Source organism: Rhamphochromis longiceps, linkage group LG6, assembly GCF_057381845.1.
Source record: "Rhamphochromis longiceps isolate RC_006_pf linkage group LG6, R_longiceps_female_GT1.1, whole genome shotgun sequence".
Taxonomy (NCBI): domain Eukaryota; kingdom Metazoa; phylum Chordata; class Actinopteri; order Cichliformes; family Cichlidae; genus Rhamphochromis; species Rhamphochromis longiceps.
In genome coordinates this window covers 12247914-12263511 of record NC_140562.1, presented here as the reverse complement: position 1 = coordinate 12263511, position 15598 = coordinate 12247914, and the positions used below count along the sequence as shown (strand labels likewise).

Here is a 15598-nt window from a genome sequence, read left to right as displayed (position 1 = left end):
GTTAGTGACTTAAATTGCAGTATTAATTTCCAGTATCTATATTTATGTATTATGTTAGCTAGTAAAGTAGCACTACACTGAGAATACCAAGATTAGAGCAACCAAAAGTCAAACATAATGCTGAAACCCTTTATGCAAACAAGCAAAAAAGTACAGATTTACACAGGGACATCTTTTCACCAGATTTTCATTGAATGCATCCTTTCTGTATCTCAGCCACACTGCTGCTGTCTCCACATTTCTTACTATAAAACAAACACTTGCAGACTGGCAAGTCGGAACAACACTCTTACAAACTCATCATGTGGATCAAGTCACAGAACAGGTTTGAATGGAATTTGCTTGTTATCTGAGTCTTTGCACATATGCAAAGACTCAGATAACAACACAATGAAGCGCTCGCTTGCATGCAAAAGTCACTCAGATCCAGGTGAGAGATTAGAGTTTGGAGGGAAGCGAAAACCCCCACCTGCATACACACAGTAGGGAACTTTAGAGTGCATTTATGCTGATTTACATTCCCACAGTTCTGCTCAAACAATATTAGACAGAAAAAGGCCCTTTGACCAGAAGAAGAGAGGATAACAAGTTTTACAGCTAAAGAGGCCAATTAAAAAAAATAAATTAATACATGTTAAAAAAAACTTTTTTGGATGGAGCGTGTGTTTATTTCTTGGAAACTATGGTGAGTTACTAAAATTGATAAGCTAGCAGGAAAACCTATGCTAACTTTACACGTGGTAACTACTGCAACAGTGTGAACCCTGTAATGTCTAAAAAAAAAAAAGCGAAAACCAGTTGGAGTACTTGACCTGTGTGTGAAATGGAGTGTTATGTTTTATTTTATTGTCTATTTGATTAAGCACCTTCACAAATGCACCAAAATAATGCAAGATGCACTTTTCTTTTAGTTGTTATTCAGTGCCTTTTCGGGACATTGTCATTTCAGTTATAAGTTATTTCATATGAATAAGTTGTTTAAAACTAATTAAGTTACAAAAATTTCATGATTTGATTACACATGCCCTAAAAAGGGATCTATAAATATATTTGATTGTAATGCTGCAAAGCAATACGAATTCATAGAAACTGAAAAGATGTTAAAACAACAGTGTACTTGATTTTGAAAACTTTATGAGATTTCATTTTATTTAGAAACAACTGTAAGAACTATTTTGTTCATTGCTCTGTACTGTATGGGTAGACTGGATTTTTGTGATCCTGGATCTGATCTTATTTACATTGGTTTATCACACCATTGTAAAGTTGTAATAAACCTGTTCAGTTCTCTCAAATTTATTTTACTCCTATTGAATCTAGTCTCTCTATATATAGACTATAATAATATAATATCATATCATATCATATCATATCATATAAATCTGACTGATGTCTGCACTCATGTCCATTTGAAATCTAGCTTGTAGAGCACGATTCATGGTTTAATGTTTGTAACATGTAAAAAAAAATTCACAATTAAAATCTGAACATTTCTAATGTTTATAATATTTATGGGGAACAAATTTCACATGACATAACAAAACTACAGTAAATTTTCAATGGATCTCTTCACTTTCTGTGGAGCCCAAACCGGTTATGCTGAACGATGTTAGAGGCAGCATATTCTCCAGACTCTTTCATGTCTGTCACATGTGCTCAGGATGAACCTGCTCTATCTGTGAAAAAGCAGAGGATGCCAGTACTGGACCTGTCAACTCTCCTATTCTATGACAAATGCTAATCAGGCTCCACGGTGGCAGACAGTGAGCACAGGGCACATCAGAAGACTGGGCCCTCAGGCCACCCTCATGAAGTCTGTTTCTGATTGTTTGGTCAGAGAACTTCACACCAGTGACCTGCTGGAGTTCATTTTGTAAGATTCTGTTGGGACTCCTGTTCTTCCTTGCACAAAGGAGGAGACTGTACTGGTCCTGATGGGTTAAGGACCTTTTATGACCCTGTCCATAGAAGGCATCAACACGTGTCTTCTGGCAGTGGCACGTGTTGATATTCCATCCTGGAGTAGTCCTACATGCTGTATATTTACATTACACAGTGTTCTTCAGGATCTGCAGCCCGGGAAAATACACTGAACTGTAACAGTGAAACTCTGCTGCTAGCATGACATGGGGCAGGATAGGCAATCAGATGTAAGTCTAGACACAGCAATGCTCAGTAGCTAGTGGATCTGAGAGCAGACCACAGCAACCTCCTTAAGCACGGTCCAATAACCATTACAGTGGCAAGAAAGGGTCTCCAGTATGAAGAGTTGGATAGCACCAGGCCCCGATATAGTTCATGCCTACTGGCTGAAGAAGCTGACTGCACTCCATGAGTGTCTGGCAGCACAAATGAACCAGCTGCTAGTCAATGAGAGACACCTGGAATGGCTAACTGAAGGCCGGACAGTCCTGATCCTCAAGGAACCCCAGAAGGGACCGGCCCCATTCAACTACCGACCAATAACCTGCCTCAGCACCACATTGAAGCTCCTGTTAGGAATCATAGCAGCTAAGATGAACAGGCACATGGGTCAATGCCTGAGTGGGGCACAGAAAGCGATTACTTTACTCCTAAATTTCCTAACAGTGATTCCACTGGTGCATCCAAGTTTAATGAGAATGTTTGTTTGGCAGCATGGTGGCACAGTGGTCAGCACCATTGCCAGCAAGAAAGCCCTGAGTTTGAATCTGTGTGTGCATGTTCTCCCCGTGTTTGCGTGGGTTCTCTTCATGTACTCAGCATCTAAAGAATGTAGGCAGTGGGGTTAGCTTAATTGATGATTCTCACTTGCCCATACGTGTGAATGGTTGTTTCTTTGTGTTAGGCCTTTGATAGACTATCCATGGTCTAACCCGCCTCTCGCCCTATGATAGCTGGGATAGGCTCCAGACCCGCCTCCCTCAACTCTGATAAAGTGGAAGAGAATGGAAGCAATGCTCATTTATCTTTTGCTTTTTAAAAACTTTACCAGACATTTTGGCGTTCAACATTCATCATATTTATTTTAACAAAACAAAATTTTAATAATTCTTTTAGCGAAACTAACAAGTTGCACATTAAAGATGTATTCACATATTTGGATACATATGTTGAAAAAATATATATTAATATATATATATATATATATTAAAAAAGAAACTTATCTTATTTATGTCTGGAGTGTTTGAGAGAAAAATATTAATTAATGACATACAACACATAAAAAAAAGATAAAGTCATATTTAAAATTTGCATGAAGAATGTCCCAACCAATGGGGTTTTGTGATAAAATTATGCTCTGTGATTGGTGGCTCTATGGCCACCAGCACAGTGAGAACAGGCTTAAAAAGGTCCCAGCACAGCATTCACTGCAAGCTGAATGACAGCAATGGCTCATCTGAAGCTTCTTCTTCTTCTGTGTGTTGGTGAGTGAAATATTGCACTTATTTCTCAGGTTGTGACAAATTCTGTGTTACTAAAGGATTATTTAGGTTTTCACTAAACCACCAGATACTGTTTTTGTTCTTCTTTGTCTCTGCTTTGATATCAGTTATTATACATTTGTCAGAATGTTACAGTATCAGGAACACTGTCTCTACAGTATGATTGTACTTTTTCTTCTTTTCATCAACTCTTTGCAGACACATTTCTGCAACTATATTAACTAGAAAGAATATGTTGTTCTTCAGATGGAAGAAACAACCAGTTGTGAGTAAATTATTTTCTTTTTCAGGCATCACAGTCAGCACAGGAGTAGATTTGCACAAAAGGATCTATGGAGGCCACAAGTGTCCAGACACTGAGCGTCGGTATCACGTGACACTCATGGCAAAACATGGAACAAGTGGAAAAACAGAATATCTCTGTGGTGGCTCACTGATCCATGAACGGTGGATTCTGACTGCAGCCCACTGCTGGATAGATGAACCTGGATGGTGAGAAAACAACAGTTTACTTATAAATGTTTTTAATTGAATTTAAAAGTTAGGACAGTATTTCAAATGCTCATGTTCTGTAATTAGAGTCGCTTACACCCATTTCCCCTTGTGCAGGGATATGTATGTAACTTTAGGAGTTCATCCACATCCATCATGGATAAAGTTATTATTTCAACGATCTTCAGATAAAAAAAAAAAGGTGGAAATCACAGGTGGATCATTTTTTGTGGACATAAATACAATTGATGACATCATGCTACTGGAAATTCCTTCACAACCAGGCAGGAAAACCGTTGCCTTACCAGACTGTGCAAATCCTCCCAACATGTAAGTTGTGCGCTTACCTAATAAGTCTGAATCCTTTCTGACTTTTCCACTTTTTTATTTTTATTTATTTGTATTGACATTTTACATTTATTTACATTATGATATTTATTTATTTACAATGTTGAATATTAGTTACCTGCTTACTGAACCCTGACCATATATTTGGATGTTTGTATGTCATGATGTTAATTTACAAAATATATTAAATTATTTAATTAACATTATTAACATTTTCCTTAAGTTTTTGTCAGAAAACCATATTATACTCACAGTGTTTCCATTCATAAAAACAATGAAGGGAAAAACAGGGGCGCACACTTTTTATAGAGCTGTATGGTACAGAATATAAGACAAACATAAAGAAAAAAATCAAAGTAGAAAGAACCATAAAATAATAATGTGCTCTGTCTATAGTACGCCTCTCAAAGCACAAGTGTAGTATCATATAATAAATCCCCATAGTACCTCACCACTTGCAATATCTGCAGCATATAAAGAGTTATCTAATACTTTATGATAAAATTATGACTTTATCATCAAAACAAAACTTTGATGGTAAATAAAATAGATAAAAAAATAAAATAGATAAATAAGTAATTTCCAAAATAAAGCTTTATTTTGGGAATTACTGCAACCAAGAACACACAAATAAACAAACCACCCCATATGGAAAAGATATATATATAAATCTTATAAAGTTTGTGTCTGTCTTGTGTGAAACTTGTATGAAAAGCATACAAGAGTGAAAACAAGAGATATAAGATCCCTTGAAAATCATATAAATGAAACTTGTATGTTTTGGATACTTACTAAAACAATATATGAAAGTGGCCACTTTCATGAGTAAACCATATCAGCCTTATATGATTCACTATATGAAGTAGGCCAAATCTGCCAGTCTTTTATAAGTTTTCACTATTGCTTTTCCATATGGGACAGCTCAATCAACACAATATCACAGTAAAAACTTACATTACACTAAAGAAGGAGTTTAAACATAAACAACAGCAATGACAAACTCCCTCAGCAAGCATAATGTTTTTGTGGGATTGCACCACTATTCAATAACAAGTACAATCCTTCCAACTTTTCTTTATGTCAGGGCTCTGTGGCAGGCCTGAGGTGCCTCAGGCAGGGATGAGGACCCAAAATACAGGACTCATAGAGAATGAACGGCAAACTCAAAGAACCTCAGCTTTATTGCTGGCATGAAACAAAACATAAACCTAACTGAGAATGGTATGACAAGAACACATAGGCAATTCTGAGGATACAACACAACAGCGAGCAAAGGAAAACACAGGGCTTATATACACAGAGGCGTAATCAGGGAATGGGAAACAGGAGGGAGACGCAGCTGGGAGAAATTAGGGGTAACGAGTAGGGATGGGTATTGATAAGATTTTCACGATTCCGATTCCATTTTCGATTCTGTTTAACGATTCGATTCTTTATCGATTCTCTTATCAATTCTTTTTAAAAAAGGAGAACACTAAAGTCGATTAGCTTAGAACTTTGTTTTATATCTTCTCTTTGAACAAGATAGAAATTTAGGAGTAACATGGCCTTACAAACCCAACAGTGAGATCTTAAGAGATCCACAGCCTACGGCTCTTCAGTGGGGTGTCACAGGGTCCCCAGGAAAAAACATTGTAAATGTAAAATAATAAAATAAATATTCTTCTGTAGCAATAACAAAGTATAACATAAATTATTCAGTAGCGATTACACAAGAATATCCAGTAATGTCCCTGCCTACAATTAAACACATTCACTTACCAAAAATCGGGGCATCTGCTGGCAAATGGGTGCAAGCCTTTGACCACAAACTTAGTCACTGCTCGGTAACATTCGTCTATCCTGGCCTGAAAGGAGACGCTACCGGTAGACTGCAGCGAGAACTGCCAGCATCTGAGCCAGACTCTGTCTGTCTCTCTCATCATGGTCACCTAAATGCACAGTAATGGCAGGTTTTGTGATAAGGCAGATCGCGCTAACATAATATGCACTGTTAGTTGATTATTTACCTGCCGCATTAACGGGAGAGGACGTGCAAACGTTACCGCTGCTGCTGGGTTGAGATTCACGAGTCTGGAGCGGAATTAAAGAAGCGACATTCATTTAAGGTTATTGTGTGTTTTGTGAGCAAATGCTTTTGCATATTCGTAGTGTTTCCTCCCTTAAATGAAATGTCTACTTTGCAAGTTGCCCCGTTGTCATCCGTTCTCGTAAAGTATAACCAAACTTTTGAGCGTTTGAGCCGCCATGTTTCCTGCCAGGTAAATGATGCTCCGCAATGTGGTGACGTCATTCGGGGCGACTGGAATCGATAAGGGAATTGTTTGCAAAAATGGCAAACAAGTCCAAGGAATTGAAACAGTGGGAACCGGTTCTCAACAAGAACCAGTTTTCGATACCCATCCCTAGTAACGAGACAGGGGGAAGCAAAACTGAATACACTGACATGAGACATGGACCTCCAAAGTAAAAGAGGAAACAATCCACAAAGGCGCAGATTTGACACTGAACTAAACCTACACAAAGTACGAGGGCACAAGACATAAAACCTAAGAACAAAACCCTAAACCAGAATAAACTGAAACATGGAATTAAAACAAGACAATCAGAAGACATAAAAACCATAATACATAAAAATATAACAAACTGCAAATGCTGGGTCAAAATGACCCAGAACCGTGACACCTTATACTGTACACATTAACATCATTAACAACATTAAAAATAGTATTTCTGTGTCTTTTAGACAGTGAATTTCATTCAGCAAGTGGAATATGAAACATGAATGAATATAAAAGAGGACCATTTAAGAAAAATAATATAATATAGTAATAATAAACATACTAATACCAGTTTAAAATAAATGATTATCATTTTCATTCATTCCCTCTAAAGAATAACTCTGTACTCTGTAGTCTGTTTGTAACAGGCAGCAGGTTTTTGTCCTTCCCAGGTTTGTATGTCTGGAGTTTAACCTCTGGCTCTGTTTCCCTTCTTATTTTGGTAGTCTCAGTGTGTGTTGTGTTCAGTTTTGCTCCCCCTGTTGTTTGCCTGATTGAGTTCACCTGTGTTACCTCATGTGTCCCATCTGCCTGATTACTTTGTGTGCATTTAAGTTTGTTTTGTACTTTTGTTTGTCTGGATCTCTTTCTGGCTGTGTCCTGTTTATCTGTTGCAATAGCCGAGCTAGTATCGCCAAGTACTCTATATTTAAAGCTGCTTTTGAGTTTAGTCCTGGATATTGGATCTGCCTGTCACACAGTGTATTATGAGAGTAACGGGTAAATAAGTCATTACTGAAAGAAATGTGATTCCTGTTAAGGCTGCTTGACTAAAGTGAAAATCATACAACATATTGAACTTCTAATCTGTCTTCATAGAGGTGTCCTTTAACAAATATGAATTTAAAAAACAGTGAATAAGCTTTGAGATTGTATATAAGATCATCTTGTAGGGAGGTCATGGAATCCATTACCCACAACTAATAAGCAGGGTAATAAGAAAATATAATTTGATATAATATTATAAATGAAACCATGAAAGCCACTTACAGTGTTTGTTGCTCTAACTGATAACACGAGGCTCAGTGAAACAAAAAATGTATCCAACCATGGAACGGTTTTCAGAACGGGACTTAGAAAGGTTCAAACAAGTTAATGCAGCAGGAGAAGATGGTTATCACGCAGGTCAGGGCAGTAGTCCATCAACAGGATGACATCATACTTGTGAAGTTTCAAACCCATGACTGACATTATACCTGCATCTCCACCTGACTGACATCAACGATAATATCACTGAGCCTGGATCAAGAGTTAAGATTCCTTGTTTTGATTTTAGGAGTTACATCCATGACACGCAGTGAATGACAATGAAACACGTGTGGCAAACAGTGATGTGTGATATCTGAACCCTCACAGTTACTCAGAGTTAGTAGCTGTAGCTGGACTGGAAATCCCCAGCATGCAGTGTACATCATTATGATTTATTATTTTATTCTGTGTTTACAAGACACGTGTGGATGTGGAATTAATTTGTGACAATTTTTTCTGTTTCTAGAAATGACATCGTTCAGGTGGCAGGCTTTGGGAATTACCAGGTAGATAAGAACAAGAATGAAAGTAAGAATAATTTTTCTTGATTAGCTCAGTTTATTTTAAAATCTCATTTTGGTTTGTGTGTTTTTTTGGTATATTTAATTTGTATGAAAAAAAAAGTTGTTGTTTTTATTTTATTTCACAGTGTATATATTACATGGCAGGTTCCCACCTTTTTAGATGCAGTTTTTTTTTTAAAGAAAACATTTTGCTTGAAAAAGATTTGAATTGTTTTTTAGAAATAAAGGAAAATATCATTTTCCTTAAGATTTTAGTTTTTCAAAGGTTATGAATGACTTTTGTTCTTTTTTTTTTTTTTTTCTCTAGTCGATGGCCAACCACCTCATCTAAAGTGTGCAAACATGCATGTTGTTGACTGTGGACCTAGCAAAAACTTTCAGTGTTATTCAGGGGAGATTAAAGTGCCGTATGACAACAGACTGTGTCTGAAAGAACCTGACATATATGTACTTAGTGTGAGTTGGCATGAACGCTAACATTACTAAATATCATCTGAGTATCTCTCATATATTTTCAAACAACCTTATAGTAAATTATATTTTTCTCTTTCAGGGTGATTCTGGTGGCGGAGTGATATACAAAGACAGGATTTATGGTGTAATCAGTAGCAGTAAGGACCCTTGTTTTGGTGGACTAGCTGTTACTGTGAATGTCTGTCCTTACATGGACTGGATAAACCAGAAAATTGCTCAAAGCACTGGAAAATAACCGAATTAAATTTACATTCAGAATAAACAATCGTATCTACATGAAAGTTGTGTGCTGTGTGTTGTTTCTACTCTAGAATATCTACAAAATATGGAAGCTGTTGGGTCATTTGTTAGATAATCACTGGGGACATTTACTGTAATATGGTATTAAGTGCAAATATGAGAAATTTATACTTGTTTAATTTCATGATTTTTTTTCTGCTTCTAAGAGGGAAATACTGCATATACATTTATCTGACCGCTTTATCAGATACTTTACAAATTGAGCTCTATATCCCCTCACTATATAGTTAAAATTGTTAAATGGACTGATTCTTATATAGTGCTACTCTCACAGAGTACTCAAAGCGCTTTCAGTTAGAGCGAAATGAGAGGATCGTCATAATGAACATGTGGCTGATTGTTATTCTTGCCTTCCTTCGTCAAGCATTTATCATTGTAGATCTGTTATGCCACATGTTTTTTGATGGATGTATACTGAAGACATCATATATAGCAAATAAAAAATTGATAAAAACTCTAAACATGTTTTATATTTTAGATTCCTGAAAGTAGCCACCCTTTGCTTTATTGACATCGCCGCAAACCCTTGGCCTTCTCTCACTGAGCTTCATGATGTCGTCACCTGAAATGATTTTCACATCACAGGTGTGCCTTGTTCACTTGTGCAATTTCTTGCCTTCTTAATGAGGTTGGGCCCATCAGTTGTGTTGTGCAGAAGTCAGGTTGATACACAGATGGCCTGGCTACAGTCAAATGACCTAAACTCAGTCGAGATGGTTTTGGATGAGATGGACCGCAGAGTGAAGGCAAAAGGGCCAACAAGTGCTCAGCATCTCTGGGAACTCCTTCAAGACTGTTGGAAAACCATTTCAGATGACGACTTCATGAAGCTCACCAAGAGAATGCCAAGAGTCTACAAAGCAGTAATCAAAGGGTATGACAAATTTTTCCAAATAATTTAATATGTGTTCATTCATAGTTTTGATGCCTTCAGTGAGAATCTACAATGTAAAGGTGTGTCCCAATTTTTGACTGGTAGTTTATATAAACCTAAAGCTACAATCTCACATACCGACACAAATCACTATCCTGATGACACATATACAATCTTTGTCTTAGTATTTAGGTATGAACCCAAAGCCAACAACACAAAGCAAAGATGAAAACTGGCACGAAGAAGCTTTAAAGCAGTCGCCACAGTGATCCTACTGTAGAAACGTTTTTGCAATAAAAAAAAAGCAATTTCCATATCTAAGCTGTAGACTACGCCACTATTTTTCCTCCTACTACACACAAACTGAGATCAGCATCATCAGATTAGGAACAAACATGTTTGGTTCTAATCTGCTACTCACACTGTTTCACACTGCTGAAATTGCAGCTAGCAGAACACAGATTAGAAAACATAACAGTTATATTTGTAAGCTATTTACCTACAAGAATACCTGCTCAATCCAATTTGATCTGGAGCCTAACTAAAGAAATTTCCTGATCTCCTTTTTTTTAATCATGTAAAGTCATGTTGCCATGGGACAATCAGTCCTTAAAACACAGTAACCTGTAGTATTTTAATGTTAGATATAAACAGCAAAAATGAAAGAACTGTGATCATCAAATCCTAATATTAACCATTTTCTCCACCATTAGTTATTTGTTTTATTTGCAACACCAATGTTCTCTATGATATAAAGACTTTGTATCCACTACCTTACATATTCCATAGAAGGATAAGGATTTGTGTTTGTGTGTGAGACTGTAGCTTCAGGTTTATACCCTACCAGTGAAAGGTTTAGACACAGCTTCTCATTGAATGGTTTTTGTTTATTTTCATGACTATTTACATTGTAGAACCAGAACCAACTGTTATATTTTGCTCTTATATATTTTCTATATTCTTTATAGATCTAATAATCTCTGACTGAAGTAGGCAGCAATCAAAAATGTATCAAAATTTAATTTTAAAATTTCAAATCAAAATTAATTTTGATATTTCAAAGGTTTGCCTTGGAAGTAGGTGCACTTGTAAAAATGAGCTAGAAATACACCAAGTACAGCAAATGAATTACACTTAACCTATAAAAATTCTCCACAATATATAAATAAGGATAGAGTACAGACGATATCAGCAGCTGTATCAAAATGAGAATTTTATATCCTCCAGAATTCAGTATCAGCATTCAATCCAAAAGGTCACATGTTGTGGAGAAATAATGTGAATCTTTTGTGCAATCAAATGTTTTATTTTTATTTTAATAGCACAACAAATAATACATTTGTTAATAAATCTTATTCAGACACAAGTTTGCTTGTTGCTTGCTTCCTCACAAACGACCATTTCTGCTCCTTACATTCATCACCCTGAAAACAGCACAGTGAACAAATCACACTGAAACACTGTGTTTATTTCAGTTACAAAAGTTATTTTTATTTTAGGTTTCATGAAACACATATATATTGTTGGCAGTACTTTAGATGAAGGCAGCATGCTGCTCTCAGACTTACACTTAAACTCAAAGGGTCTATAATCTCTAAACTGATATATTTTACAAAGAAATCCTGTCTGGGCAGCGTCTGGATTTGGACTGAAGAGCTCGTTGGCATTTCTAAAACAATAGCAAACCTGCACACCATACATTGTTTTGTTTTTTGTTTTGTTTAAAGTTGTAGATATACATTAGAGACATGGCAGATTTGCATATATTCTTCAGGGTCTGCAGTCCTTTTCTCTTCTTCTGTGCTCCTGTGAGAATCTAAAACAAAGGTCACATAAATCATGGGGTTAAATTGATGCCTGTGGGACAAAATTACTCCAACAATATTCAGGACAAATTTATTTTTCCTCTGCAAAAAAATGAAATTGAGTACAAAGCATGTGAAACTTTTCTGTCTTGTGTTGTGTTCATTTATGTCTTTTCTTTTCTCTTTAATGTTTCTGTCCATTATATGTGCAAGAACAAACTTCTGAATCACCTCTTAGTGATAAGTGTCTACAGTTTCCTTTCTCGTTTGGCTCTGGACGAAGGCAGTCGCACTTTTCTCCTCTCCCTCTTCCTTCTCTTTCCTGCTTGGCTTCTCAATGTCCTTGTCTAGTCTCGTCTACTTTTCTACTTTTGCCCTGGATGACTCTCACGGTCTGTTACAACCTAAAAGAGGAATTATGGATTTGAACAACTGGTCCCTGAATGCAATTGACACGCTCTTCTCAACGAGAAGCCTGGGCTTGAGTAAGTCCGAGTGTCCTAGAGGGACGTTCCCCTCTGGATACACAATGGACGGGTGGAGGAACTGGAGGGTTGTGTGCCTGGCGGGACTGTCAATCGAGGACATTGTAGACATCTACCTTTTCGGAACCATGATAACAGGGTTCTTGCTGTTCGGAGTTGCTGTTCAGGCTACAAAGTTCTCTAGCATCTTCATCTGCTAGTTTCATATCTTCACTGGTGAGGAGAGCTTCAAATCTTAAAGTGCTTTTCAAGCAAATAAAGTAAGAGTGACTGACCTATCTCCTTAGCCAGAGCTAGGCCCTGTGGATAGGTGATAGGCGCCAGCTTCTTGTCCTTCAGTTTCTCAATGGTATCCTTTTCATCCCTCAGATCCAGCTTAGTGCCAACCAGGATGATGGGCGTGGAGGGGCAGTGGTGACGGACCTCAGGGTACCACTGGCAGAATACAGAGTAAAGGAAAACTAAATAAGAGGCAAGAAAGGGGAACACGCAAAATCAAGGAACGTGTTAGAGGCAAAAAACTGAATCAAAGGTGGAGGGAGATGAAGCTCTGATGCCAGGTGTTACAGAAAGGTGGATGAAGGCATGAAAAACAAATGATATGCTGTAGCTATTAAAGATGAGAGAAATACATCATCCAACTTTCACCCACAGCATCAATCATTCATTCACATCAATTATTAGACCTGTTTAGGCTTTTTCTCCATTTTGTAATCCAAGTACCTATTTTTTTTCTCTATAATAAATTACTGCTTTTGTTCCGTTTGTTCTTTTTTACATTTTGTTCCTCGGCAGCTGAGAGACAGGCCTCATAAAAAACAGCCAAAACTCACCTTAGCTCTGACGTTCTCATAGGATGCCGGGCTAACCAGGGAGAAGCAGATTAGGAAAACATCCTGGATGGAGAGACAAGGAGACAAAGAATTAGAATAGCTGCTGCAGTTTTAATTAGCTGACATGTTATATAAGTTCTGTCTCTGTAACTTTATGTCCATTAGTTACTGTGTGTGCTTTGTGTGTGTATGTGTGATTCTGTACCGTCTGTGGCTAGGACAGTGGGCGGAGCCTGTCATAATCTTCCTGTCCAGCTGTATCCCAGAGGCCCAGGTTGACCGGCTTGCTGTCCACCATCACATTAGCTGAATATTTGTCGAATCTGTGGGGAGAGTAGAGAAGGTCAGCGATCAGCCAACAAGTCATAGGCAACCTTTCATTTCATTGGTTATTCATTCATTCAACAATCTTTCAATTCACTGATTGTTTAACCAGTGAAACTCCTGTAATGGAGAAAAAAAACAGGACCATACTTGAAATACCACTGTTCACAAAAACATTAACAACAACATTACTTTGGTTAGTTTGACACAAAAGCCATCCTAACCATGTCTAGTAAGAGAGAATAATACATAATAAGGCAGGGCTGCCCCCGTGTGGTCTCATAGTAGAATAACAGTTTAATTTCTCATTTTTAAAAACTTGAGAAATTTCATATTCATATTCAAATGTATTCAGGCTCAAATGAAACTGATAACACAAATGTTTGCAGACACAGATGTTTTTTTTACAGAAAGAAAGAGACTAGTGTACCAGATTAATCCTGTTTTATGGCCTGTCCGAGGTCTACCCCGCCCTTTGCCTAATGACAGCTGGGATGGGCTTCAGCCTCCTTAATGACCCAGTAGTTAAAAAGATGGATGGATTTCCTGAAATAGAAAAGTCACTGAAATAACGTAAACTGTCAAACATAGAACAACTATGACAAACAGTCAACACTATCTGAGATCCTGCTGGTGGTTAGGGAGGATATACGTGATTCTGTTTGTTGTTTAAACATATTTATAGAGTTAAGAGTTCAGATTGCTGGAAGAACAACATTCACGCAGTCTGATTGCTGTTTTTCTCCCAAAATGTAGAAACACCTGCTAACCATGGCACACTCTGCTTTTCCATTAGGTCTGTGCAAATACTACTTAAGTACACTCATCCTCCTGTGCCATTAGTGATATTAACAGAGTGTATTTTTTGACATATATAATATAGTTAGTATAGTTATTATACTAGCCGTAGCTGCCCCGCTTATTTTAGACATTCACAATAAAAAAGTAAGCGATAATATTTCAATATCAAACGTCATAATTAAGGTCAACATCTAAATAATGCTGTGTACAGACTCACACAGGTGTTAAATTACAGCATAAACTTGCCTTAGACCTTCCTCCGTCATTCTCCTCCTAATTGTGCTCGGAGACACAGAAAACATATCGGCAATTACCCCGATGGTTATCCCGGACAGCACTAAAGTCCTGAGTGCTGCAGCCGGGATTTCAAGACGTGGACGACCAACATTTGAAGACTGTTCTTCCTCGGCGTATTCCAAACGAACACGGTGCTGAATTGATCTTAAACTTTCGACAATGCTGTCATCGATGCTAACATCTTGAAGAGCAATTATCATCCCAAGCATTTCAGAAACATCATCTAAACGACTCAAAACAGTATCTACAGGTAAATGATCCCTCTCTATCTGATCTGCTAAAATGAGCAGAATTGACTGAAGTTCACACCAGTCCGCCATCCTCCCTGACCTTTGACCTAGCACGTTTTTGCTACCTGTGGCAGCCGTCCGCGGAGCAGGTATCCAGGAAAACTAGTCGATAGTAAACGATCAGCCAATAGGCGCAAAAGTCAAGCCCACTTGTTGTGTGCCCACCTTATTACTAAATTAGGCAGAGCACTCTGAATTGAATCAGGACATAAAGCACGGTCTTTATGTTGCTTTATTGAACACTGTCCATCTTACAACTAGCCACTTAACGGGGCTTCCTTCGGACAACCACATCCGGTTCAAAGGTCATCACATTAAGACATAGCCATATCAATACATGACACCCCCCTTTTCCTTAGATTCAAACTTTAGTTGTAATAACTTTGATGTCTTTTTTTCCCCAACATTGAACATTCTTCTTGTCTTACTTTCTAACAATTATATAATCTAAATGTCTCACCACACATGTACCTTTCTTTTTTCAATATATACATGTCGAAATACACATATGAACTTGAAACTTGCCAAATGTAAGTTACCTCTTCACCTTAACATATTATAGTTCATTTCACCACAAAATCACGAAACCTCTCGGGTATCTTTTTAGCCCTCTGTGATCTACTTGGTCTCTCTGGCCCCTGGGAGCCCTCTTGTGGTGTTGGAGTGAAGGTGTCAGTCTTTGTGGGTGTTTCACCTTCCTCCCTTTCAGGTATTGTGTCATAGTGTCCTTCTCTGG

At 37.6% G+C, this 15598-nt stretch overlaps 1 protein-coding gene and 1 pseudogene across 1 annotated transcript; one reads left to right on the top strand and one right to left on the bottom strand.

The window, feature by feature from the left end:
- Positions 1–3364: 3364 nt before the first annotated feature.
- On the top strand, positions 3365–9088 carry LOC146667553 (thrombin-like enzyme BjussuSP-1). Its single transcript, XM_085408338.1, has 6 exons — positions 3365–3407; positions 3716–3917; positions 4035–4247; positions 8322–8383; positions 8687–8835; positions 8933–9088. The coding sequence occupies exons 1-6, from the start codon at positions 3371–3373 to the stop codon at positions 9086–9088; spliced, it is 819 nt and encodes a 272-aa protein (XP_085264464.1). The 5' UTR covers positions 3365–3370.
- Positions 9089–11446: 2358 nt separating this feature from the next.
- Positions 11447–14772, bottom strand: LOC146667552 (ras-related C3 botulinum toxin substrate 2-like; annotated as a pseudogene).
- Positions 14773–15598: the final 826 nt, after the last annotated feature.